Source organism: Cibotium barometz, chromosome 48 (genome assembly GCF_041138505.1).
Source record: "Cibotium barometz isolate CiBa-2024 chromosome 48, ASM4113850v1, whole genome shotgun sequence".
Taxonomy (NCBI): Eukaryota; Viridiplantae; Streptophyta; class Polypodiopsida; order Cyatheales; family Cibotiaceae; genus Cibotium; species Cibotium barometz.
Genome location: NC_141093.1, coordinates 43,658,484 through 43,670,504, shown reverse-complemented (window position 1 = coordinate 43,670,504; position 12,021 = coordinate 43,658,484). Strand labels below are relative to the sequence as shown.

Sequence of the window (12,021 nt, the reverse complement as noted above, 5' to 3'; positions counted from 1 at the left end):
GGAACGAGTACGTTCTTCCAGAGCCTCAATCTTGGCCTTCTGCTCTTCCAACTTGGTCGTCTGGTCTGCGATTGCTCGCATCATCTGCTGGAACATCTCTGCAACACTCAAGCCCGGTGCCCTAGCTGGGCTGCCTGGTGCACTCTGGTCCCATGGTTCTTGGTCTCTCTCATCGTCTAAGCTCGCCAAAGCAGGAAAACGCACTTCCTTTCCAGAGCGCAATCTGACCATCCACTATGTGTGTTGGGGACTTCCGCAAGCTTCCGGAGGCTAAAAACCAACCGTCCTTCGAGGGACAGGAGTCACTCCGAAAAGTGGTAGTCCACCGGCGTCTGAAAACCAACCACACGAGCGAGAAAAAAATTCTGGTTTCTTTGCTGAATCTTTGCACTTGAAGTAGGCTCTGATACCACTGTAACATGTGGGAGCTTCGGAGAAGATCGGTAACTTCAATGCTCAGAAATCCGCACACTTTTCGCGACGGAATTAACGCACAAACTGAATGAAGATGTGCAGAAAATAGAGAGAGAGAGAGAGGGAGAGAGGAGAGGACACAGTATTGGGTCCCAAATACCCTCTGTAGGTCCCCCACCATGGATGGTGTATTTGAATGATGTAAATCTGAAAAGAAAATACAGAAATCTTGACCTTTCTTGGCTGAGAAATCTCTGCTCTTGACCTACAGTCCTCCACCCCTTTGCTTTAGCAACTTCTTGGCTGTCCTAGCCCTTGTATGCTTGAGCACTTGGTGTATTGTGAGAAAACACAAATGATCTATGGCTCACCTATTTATACTTCTTCTCAATAGCAGTCGGCCAGCATCATATCCAAGCGGCCAGCATCAATTCTGTCCCACGACTGAATAATAGCATTAAATGCTAGTTTAAATCCTAAAAAAGCTGCGCTTCTTTCCCTTGTTGGCTGGGCATCAGGCACATGATTCAATATAGGGCTGGGCACTGTTTGTAGACTGTTTGGGGACTGGGCAGCCTGTATGGGCTGCCCCATACTTGCCCTTACAGCCATAACTAGGCTGTACAGCCTGTAGGCTTCCCCTGGCCTACCCCTAGGGCTGTCCTACAGCCCTCCATGGCCTATCCATGGCTGGTGGGTACAGCCAGGGCCTTCCTGGCCCTCATGGGGGTGGTTTCACACTATCCCCATGCCCACACTAAGACTTGGGGTAGCCCTATGGGCTGGCCCCTATTCCTAAAAGTAAACCCTAACTATCTACACAATGATATGGCATCCAGTACCATACCAGATACATAGAATCACTGTCATCATTCCAGAGCGAGACTCACAACGCGGATTGGCACTGTTTCATGTGCAGGACAATGCACATCTAACCTTGGACTCCTGTGCAGGGCAATGCACACCTGACCTCGGACGACTGAGATGGATCCCTGGCTGACTCGTCCCAGACTGGGTTCACATGGGACCAGTTTACCATCCCATGTCCTGCACCTTCTGTACAGACATGTCTACGTGGCATCCAAGTGTGGGATGCACGTGACAACCACCATCCTACCCCCTCCCTCACCAACCAACCATCACTAGCCCGGGAGGAGGACACCCACACAATGGATCCCGTGGACCCACCTTGGGCTGTTGTGGACGCACCTCGCCAAAGAGGAGTTGCCTCGGACTAGGCATGCGCACTCTGAACCACTCATCAGCTCTAGATCCAAGACATGAACCACTGCCATTGAGCTACCTTTCCACATGGCATAGCTAAGGGAATCCTCTTGGCCATAGCCATTAGCCCCATGCTTGATATATTGGAGAGTGGTATACCATCTATTGGGGGCTGATGCTCCTCTCATGTTTCATGTTTCATGTTTCTTATATTCCATGGTGAGATTCCATGGACATTTTTGCATCGCTCCAATGAGATAGTTTTGATTTGTTCTATTTTATTTTATGTTCCATGATGAGACATGCCATGGATATTAGCATATCGCTTTGGTCTCATAGGCCCATCGAGTCTTTAGTAGACTCTCTCTCTCTCTCTCTCTCTCTCTCTCTCTCTCTCTCTCTCTCTCTCGTGAGGCTTACAGAGGATGGTTTCATACATAGGGCTAGATATCTATCTTGACATATACATGTCACATGCCCATGCAGATTGCAGTGGGCCAATTGGTGGTGTGATCGCACCGTCTGAGGATAGAGACAGGGAGAGCCATGTAAATACCTTGTGAGGACAGGATATGCACTATGTGCTAGCAGGAGGTCGAGTCAGAGGAGCACTTCATATGCAGATGCACCATATATTATGAGATTCGAGGGAGGTTTCACTACCTCTTCAGAGAGGGGTTTGGACCCTTATCCAGGATGATGGATTACCTAGATCAACTATGCCTAGGCCTCTTCCTACTGGAGCTTCATTGCCACAGACTTTCTGATTAGGGAATCGAATTCCCATGGGAAACATCCACCCCGACTCCGGGCGACCATCACTCAGTTCTACCGACCATGAGATGATGCCCCACCAGCCATGGATGTCATATCCATGGCCTCATCGAGCCAGACATTCTTGAGTGCCCAACCCCCCGCCACACCCCGCTCTGGGGTGACTCTACACTGGGCCACGGCACTACATCGAGCCCAATGCCTAGGCTCCCTGGACCTCGCCAACAACACAAACATCAGCCCCAACTTGAGGAGATCTTGGAGAGGCACAAAGCCACCTTCCCACACCCAACGATCTGCACAGCCTTCTACAAGCTAACCCCATGCTCGATATCCTAGACGGCTCCCTCCCCCTACCAAGGGGTTTAGCTCCATAGGCTGTATGATGAAGATAACTGTGTTCCATTGTCTCTCACAAGCTCAAGGGGAAACCAAAGCATGTGATAACTGACTCATATAGGAATTTTGTGGTGGAGTGTGCATCAGCTTTATAGGTAGCTCGAGCTTTAACCCATTTGGTGTAATAGTCAGTGGCAATGATTATATATCGGACTTGAGTGTATTTGGTCGTAGAACTAATGGGCCTAATGAAATCAATACCCCACTTTTTGAATGGTTTTAAGGACACAATAGGATTTAGGGGCATGCTATCCTTAAAGCGTGGATTGCCTACTCATTATTTGACATTCCGAGCTCATAGCTCTCATCTTTGTTTTCTTTTCCACCATGATGAGATTACATGGACACTATTGGATCACTTTTGGTCTCATAGACCCACTGGGTCTTTTGAAGACGTTTAATAAAACTTTCTTTCTTTCTTTCTTTCTCTGAGGTTGTAGAAGATAGACTAGGATGGTACACAATTACAACAGATCACACAGGACAATGAAAACAACTTTCTATGGGAGATACCTCCTAATGTTGGCTTAGATGTATGATTTTGAGAACCCTATCAGGTTGTAAGTGAGAGACCAGGATGGCACACGGCTACAACGAATCTCACAAAACAATAAGGACATCACTTTCTACGGGAGATGCCACCTACAGCTTGGCAACTTCTCTAGACTTTGCATCTCTAAATGTGTACAGACATCTATTTTTCAAGTGTTTTTAAAGTGGACCGTACCTCAATCAAACTTATTTTTTGAAAATTAAAAGTTCCGTATCGGTACCGTTTTTTCGTACCTCCGTTTCGTACCTAACAACTATGCCTTGTCTCATAGACCCTTTGGGTCTTTTGAAGACGTTAATATAACTCTCTCTCTCTCTCTCTCTCTCTCTCTCTCTCTCTCTCTCTCTCATCACCCTCATAACAGACTGTAATCTTCTCTTCAACTATCAGTCTATCACCCATGTCTACTAAAACCGGTCTATGGACACATAAAGCGGTAGTTCATTCACAAATAACCTGGACTTACTCAGACACACAATCACAAAATCCTCGCTCCCTCGCTCAACAACACATTGGCCCCGAAGTCCAGCACCCCTTGCGGTATTTCTTTATTGTTAAAAGGTTGGAGAATACAAAGCACTCTACTTGCATCAGCTGAGTTTTACAAATTCTGGGAGAAATTTGCAAGCATAACTGCACTAAAACTGTTCCATAACATCTCAGAATGAATCCCAACTGACAGGCTCACTTCCATAGGCATCAAGCTACCCAATGGAGTCCAAAACATCACAATTCAGCTTGCTGTAATTTTCTGCACAGACCTGTTTTCAGCTCTGTTTTCAGCCCAAAATAACCCTTGTACTGTCCTGAAGGACGTAAGCAAAGTCCTACTGCATTTTGCCATCAACCGGGCAACATAACAGCCCAAAAACAACACCTAAACAGTGCTGAAACAGCATTGTATTGAAGAGGTTATTACCCTCTTCCGTCCCTACTTTGGTGTAGGAACTAACTACACCGGTTCCTGTTCAAGGAGGCAACTAGCCTTTGCATATAAGCATGAAATTCACACAACTGTACCTGATTTTATCGGATGAGAGCATTTCCATAGTCTGCAAGAGAGAGAAAGAGAGAGAGAGAGACTGTGGGGAGCAAGCTCAACCCTCAATTCATGAGTTGTAGGGCAAGGGAGTGCACCACAAATGCTGGTTTTCCAGCAACAATCCACCATGATGGCTGCAAATGAGCCTCATTCAGCCCAAATTCCCACGCTTCCCTCTTCTCAATGAGGAAAATGCACATAAATTTGACACTTGGCACATTTTTAAGCCTTTTCCACATGCAATCTTCCAGGCTAAAAATCTCTTGACTGGTTCACATTCTCACAACAGTCCTTTGTTAGCTTTTGGTCCCCTTGACATTCCGCACAAACTGACGCGAACACTTTTCAATTCCGACACTGCCCAAAATAGCAATTCCCTAGATTTTAGGGATGATGTCATCTGCATTCCTTCTGGTCTCCTGACCATCTTTGACCACTATGGTCACTTCAGAATTTGCTTAGAATTCAAGATACATTCACATTTCGGTGGCGGCCACTTACTAGTGTAAACTGGCCTATACCCTCATTCAGTGGCCATGTCCTGGACACTGTCATTCATCTTTCAGTGCAATTCTTAGGCTTAGCCAACCACTGGTCCAAAGTCCCACTGGTTGACCCATTCTGACATTGCAATGGTCCAAGCCCTTCCAAGAGATCCCGGGGGAAAGCAACAGCAACCAAAGAGAAAGAAAAGAAAAATATATATTTATAAAGAAATGTAAATAAGGAAAACAACTGCAAAAAGGTTCACCTCCTGGTGACATACCCCCTCTTGAAAGAAGCAAGCGACCTCGATTGCAAGTCCACCAGATTCCCCAGGTGATTAGTGTCATCGCATTTATCTCCTGCCAACGGATGACACGGGGCGATGATAGGAGTTCCCCATTACCATTTGTGCCATCGCAGGTTCAAGCCTTTCAAATACATGTTTCTGAATGCGACACAAGGCGATAGCATATATCTTGTACTATTAGTGTCACAACATGTAAATCATTCATTTGAAGCGTAACAGATACAACTTCAAAGCACTGAAAGTTGATTCATTGATTAAGTCATTGACAACAAATGTCAAAACTGTACATTGCCAAACATATAATACAAATATACAGGTCATTCAGAATTCAGCTTGAAAAAGCATATTAAATCATTGCAGGTTCTAACAGGAAGGCTTCCTTGTAAAGTTGCATCAAGTGAGGTGAATCAGCCAGTTCAACCTCATCCATCCATTTAGCATCCATTGGTGAATAATTTTTGAATTTCACCAAGTATCTTCTTGCAACTTGTCCTTTCACTTTTCTGTCTTTATGGGCTAGAATCTGCTCAGGAACCAGAATTTCATCCAATTCCTCCACTTCAGGCTGTTCCTCTGGCACCATATCTTCTGGTGCGCATGAAATAAATCCTCTTGTTCTTGTTCTTCCTCTAACAAGGCTGACTCTACTACTGGCTCCATCTGAGCAGAGGCTGACACCTGGGCACCTGTCACCTCTATATGCTGTCTGCGAGTAGAAGAGGAATTCTCTTCGGTAGGGAGCTTGCCTTTCCCTTTGTCTGTCATACTGTCAACTGAAAGTTTAAGGGAACCTGTATCCAAAGAAAGAGACCGTACTCTTTCTCACCTGTAATCAGTTGCACCTCACTATGTGTCTCCTGTTCACCCAATCCAATCCGTGTCCGGGCTCTTGCAGAAAAGAGGACCCTATCCCGGCAATGGAACCATAAAACCGGTCTATGGACACATAAAGCGGTAGTTCATTCACAAATAACCTGGACTTACTCAGACACACAATCACAGAATCCTCGCTCCCTTGCTCAACAACACATTGGCCTCGAAGTCCGGCGCCCCTTGCGGTATTTCTTTATTGTTAAAAGGTTGGAGAATACAAAGCACTCTACTTGCATCAGCTGAGTTTTACAAATTCTGGGAGAAATTTGCCAACATAACTGCACTAAAACTGTTCCATAACATCTCAGAATGAGTCCCAACTGACAGGCTCACTTCCATAGGCATCAAGCTACCCAATGGAGTCCAAAACATCACAATTCAGCTTGCTGTAATTTTCCGCACAGACCTGTTTTCAGCTCTGTTTTCAGCCCAAAATAACCCTTGTACTGTCCTGAAGGACTTAAGCAAAGTCCTACTGCATTTTGGCATCAACCGGGCAACATAACAGCCCAAAAACAGCACCTAAACAGTGCTGAAATAGCATTGTATTGAAGAGGTTATTACCCTCTTCCGTCCCTGCTTTGGTGTAGGAACTAACTACACCGGTTCCTGTTCAAGGAGGCAACTAGCCTTTGCATATAAGCATGAAATTCACACAACTGTACCTGATTTTATCGGATGAGAGCATTTCCATAGTCTGCAAGAGAGAGAAAGAGAGAGAGAGGGACTGTGGGGAGCAAGCTCAACCCTCAATTCATGAGTTGTAGGGCAAGGGAGTGCACCACAAATGCTGGTTTTCCAGCAACAATCCACCATGATGGCTACAAATGAGCCTCATTCAGCCCAAATTCCCACGCTTCCCTCTTCTCAATGAGGAAAATGCACATAAATTTGACACTTGGCACATTTTTAAGCCTTTTCCACATGCAATCTTCCAGGCTAAAAATCTCTTGACTGGTTCACATTCTCACAACAGTCCTTTGTCAGCTTTTGGTCCCCTTGACATTCCGCACAAACTGACGCGAACACTTTTCAATTCCGACACTGCCCAAAATAGCAGTTCCCTAGATTTTAGGGATGATGTCATCTGCATTCCTTCTGGTCTCCTGACCATCTTTGACCACTATGGTCACTTCAGAATTTGCTTAGAATTCAAGATACATTCACATTTCGGTGGCGGCCACTTACTAGTGTAAACTGGCCTATACCCTCATTCAGTGGCCATGTCCTGGACAGTCATTCATCTTTCAGTGCAATTCTTAGGCTTAGCCAACCACTGGTCCAAAGTCCCACTGGTTGACCCATTCTGACATTGCAATGGTCCAAGCCCTTCCAAGAGATCCCGGGGGAAAGCAACAGCAACCAAAGAGAAAGAAAAGAAAAATATATATTTATAAAGAAATGTAAATAAGGAAAACAACTGCAAAAAGTTTCACCTCCTGGTGACATCTACCCTGAACGCGGCCATCTTTTAGTCTCCCTATAGGCAACCAAAAGAGAGTTTTGTTGTAGGTCAAGACCAGCCCCTACTAACTTGTGTTTGCCACGGTCATAGGCACAACACAAGCATGGCCATTCACCTGCATAACCTCCACCTATCCAACCCTTTGGAGAGTAAGACAACAAGTTGTTTTATAGCAAAGGCACACAATGATAGTAGCATGAATTAGGTTAACCAAAGAGAACTTCCTCCACTAAAACATAGAAAAAGCAACAAATAACATTGATGCTTTCCTCGTGCTTTTTCTCATGGTGAGGTGGTAGAAGGTTCTACACCCGCCAACACCAACCACACCGCCTTCCTCCTCTAGCCTAGCTTCCGTTTGCTTTTCCGTTCGGGGTGTCCCATACGGCCTAGACCTTGGAAAGCAAAAAAGCAGTCCATAGACCAAAGTCCACTAGACTCTGGTGATGGATTTCTAGAGCTACTCCATTCAAGGGTTTCTCCTGCAAAAAGCCAAAAAACTAGTCTCGATACCAATGCTAGGCCCACATACCTGGAAACCCGAGAAGAGTCAAGTAAACTAGCACACAAAACCAAGAGATACAAACATGCGTTGAATCCAAGATCAACGACCGTGAAGAATTGTGGCTGACGACTCACCACCCAGCCATAGGCTCCCATCTGGAGCCACCCCCAAGCCTCAGGTGTGATTGTCGTGAGTTAGCCAGCCCCCAACAACATGTACTGGCATCCCATACCGGCAATCACCTACCTGCCTCCAACATGATCTGGCCTAGAGGTCATGCATGCTCGATTGAACTCTATGCTGCCACTGCGTGGCTACAATTGGAATTTGGAGTCTCATCTGTGTGTGTCCCTTGTATGTGTGAACCCTTGTTTGTGTGTTTGTATGTGTGGGGGTGTGCATGAATAGTCCCTAAAAGATTTATTGTTCTAGTGGTGTGAACACAATTATAAGTGGATAAGATAAGTGTGCCACATAAGTGGATAAGATAAGTGTGCCATGTGGCATACACTTGTAAGTGTGTGATATTTGTATGAGTTAAAAGATAAGACTGCAAGCCTACAAAAGCATTGCACTTGGTGAGTGAACATCTTCTATCAATCTAATCACGTCATCAAGTCATGAAACTCTCTCTCTCTCTCTCTCTCTCTCTCTCTCTCTCTCTCTCACACACACACACAATGGATATCTTCCATCTGTGCATGGATGCCAAGAAACTGAACCCGAGAAATGAGCCTAAGGGAGACTTCTTGAAGGTCAAAATAGACAAAAGTGACAACAAATAAGATTAATAGCCCACCTGTTCCCCCATATTTCATTATTGCAATTGAAGCATTTCTTTGCCTAGACCAACCTTATCCAAGAGTGGAGAAGACATGAAGTGCAGATTTCAGTCCCAAACTTAAATAACAAGTTTCCTCTTAAAGACCCTGAAAGTGGATTACCATTCGTTCATGGATGCACATGGATATACAGAAAAGAAACTCATTGATCGGATTGATTGGAGTATCTGCGGATCAGTAGCGTGGTCATGATGCATAGATCACACCTGAGAAAAGGTGAACATGAACGACTTACATGAATACCCACAGATACACACGCAGGCAACCCTTTAGAAATTACTTTTTCCAAATACTCTCAATATTTGGCCAAACAAGACATAGGTTTTCCATACCATATTCTCTACAGAGATATAAGTCTGTTTTCTCGCAAAGGAGATGTCCTGCTATTATTAGGGGATTTCAATGCAGGCACAGCAGAGCTGCTAGATCTTCTAGAGCTCCCCTCAAGGATACAGATACTACCCACTACTCTATCGATCGAGCTTTAAAAGTTAGTAGATATGGGAGATGCCTACTAGAATTCGGGACACCGCGTAACCTTCTCATGTTTACCGAAAAAGAGAGTTGACCACATTCATGAGTCCCACGTGCCTGTGGTGGATAACCTCATCAGGTCCCCCCTCACTTTCAGATCTTCGTTCCCATGCCAAAAGCTAACCACTCTCACATGTCTTCTAGCTTTGCAAGTCCCATCATCCCATTACCACCCAACCATATATCATTAGTACCTTGATACTAGTCAGAAAAAGCCTCATGTGTCAGTCAAGCAATCCACAAAGCAGCCTACCAGTAATTTCCTTTCACGGTAAGAAGACGCCAGAGGGTACCACCCTTCAAATGGGACGAATGCAAAGCACTCCATCAGGAGCAAAATGATAAGCTGTGCCATCATCACCCTCAAACCAGCTAAACTGAGAGGGAATGCCAATATCTTTTGTACGGCCTGCTTTTGAAGTGTCAGAAAAACTACATCATCTTCACCTGTGGTGTAAAGTAATTTGATACATTTCCCTGGGACATGCAACTCTCTTTAATAAACCTTTTAGCAATCAATGCTTATGTAACTGGCTACCATCAGTTGAAAATGCCACATACCTAGTTCTTTGAGCCTCTGAAAAAACAAGCATAGGACCCAAGACCTCACTGGGCCTATCAAGAAGCCTTGTTGATGTAAGGTTGCTGTCTATGTAAGATGAACCATCAGGAACTCCCCTATGCTCAAAGAGGAGATACTTGAGAACCAGTGCCTGCAAATTTCACAAGATGAGCAAAGCAATAGCCCGAAAACTTAATAAGAGCAGAATGAACGCACTTGTGTTGCATAGTCTACCAAGCATGAACCTTAACTAGGGTCTACCGTTGAGCAAATGGAGATCTACAATGGTGAGGAATCATGGATCATGGAACTTTTGACCCAAGAACACGTCCCTCTAGCCGAATACTCGTAGAAAATAACGCACCTGTACAGGTGCAAGGACACCACAAGGCCCTCCTTCTCGTTGCACAAGCCCAAGAGATGTCTCCTGGTCTGCACTAAACCTATATCAAAAAGCCACCAGTAAGCGTATGCAGTCAACAGAGTGCTCTCTACGGCCAGCAGTACCTGAAACCCTGGTGACACCATTGTGTGATGACGTCTATCGATACGCTGGAAGAGCCAAAGACCATGGCGAAGAGCTGCTCGGCGTCATGGAGAGACAATTGTTCACCGAAGTCGCGAGATTGACGTCCGGCCCTGCCGCCGCGATCGCTGGGAGAGGCCTGTTCGGCAGCATTTGCAAGGGCTTTCTGAATCGTCAGCATCCTCTGCTCTGCTGCAGCCGCTCGCAGTTCGCGCTGAGTCGTCCTGGCTCGGGCCTCTGCGTCTTCGGTCAAGGACAGAGGCGGTCCGTCTCGGGGCTTGCTTCGCTTGGCCTCCGGAGCAGGCTGCAAGCTCATCAGGAGGGCTCTCTGAAGCTCATAGTCGTCCGGCTCCCCCCCCATCAGGCGCTAGGGCTGGGAGAATTCTCACCAAGATTTCTTTGCAAGCACGGTGTGTCACATTTCCGACCCCCTGTTGGAGAAAAGCTTCGTGGTCGGTCTCTCTCTCTCTCTCTCTCTCTCTCTCTCTCTCTCTCTCAAGCGCACGAGGCGCGATCGTCGCGCTTGAGAAGACAGGGGGAGAAGGCCCTCGAGGTTTAAAAACCCTACAATTCTGGTAAAATCAGTGTTTTTCGTCCACCATTGCTACCAGAGCAGCAGAGGTGCAATCCTTATATTACATTAAGCGAATCCTCGACGTTTTAACAATTGCCACTGGAATACACTAGGGTTTCTTAACTTGGTTGCATAAATAAATGGCACTAGTATATAGTTATTAAATTAAGAGAAGCCTTGATGTTTTGACAATCGCCACTCGAATGCGTCATTGAGGTTGCATAATGATACAATTTACCTTGGGAATTATTTAATGCCTCCTAAAGGCATTAGTTAATGCCTAAGGCCTCAACCTTTACAACTAACTCTCCCCCCTCCCTCCTATGTCATCATCCCTTCATGCAAACCAGATCCCCTTGCAAAACCCATGCGCCATGCTATAGACAGGGGGAGTGGGGTCATTGCAACCTACGTTATGACTGACCTTGCAACAAATAGAGCAGTTATTTGGACTTGTGTTTCGACTTGAGAAGGACTCGGCCGCAGCAACAGAAAAAAAAAAAGAGCAATTTTCTGGACTTGAGAAGGACTTGGTCAGAGCATAAAAAAAGAACATGCGCACAGGGGAGGAGGGGGGAGGACATGTGCAATTTGCCAAAAGTGGCATATTTTTAAAAATTAGTTATTAATAAAATTGCTTTTAAAAATGCATCTTCAAACCTTATATGGGTCGTGCACATTAGCTGGCCAAGTATGTAAAGAAGATCTTGACTGGGTTGTTTTTTGCCTAGTTCCATTTCCACTTGGCCAAGTTAACTTTGTTGTGGGAAGGTGCACATAGTTGAAGGAGGATGCACGATTAGCCAAGATTCTTTTTTATGTCTCGATTTAGGCATTGGCTTTCTTGGCTCAATACTTACAAGTGTAGTTTTTGTGAGGATGCTTGGCATTTATCTTGTACTTTTCAACAGTGGGACAAAGGTAATTATTACTCTGTGAGT

General features: G+C 45.4%; 1 protein-coding gene across 1 annotated transcript in view; it reads right to left on the bottom strand.

Annotated features, from left to right (window-relative positions):
* LOC147611192 (ubiquitin interaction motif-containing protein) overlaps positions 1 to 11,188 on the bottom strand; it is an 80,273-nt gene extending 69,085 nt beyond the window's left edge. The window contains exons 1-3 of the mRNA XM_086785855.1: positions 10,488 to 11,188; positions 10,345 to 10,423; positions 9,980 to 10,131 (exon numbers count right to left, since the gene is read on the bottom strand). Of these exons, the coding sequence (XP_086641981.1) occupies positions 9,980 to 10,131; positions 10,345 to 10,423; positions 10,488 to 10,867 (611 nt within the window). The 5' untranslated portion in view covers positions 10,868 to 11,188. The remainder of the gene's footprint in view (positions 1 to 9,979; positions 10,132 to 10,344; positions 10,424 to 10,487) is intronic.
* Positions 11,189 to 12,021: the final 833 nt, after the last annotated feature.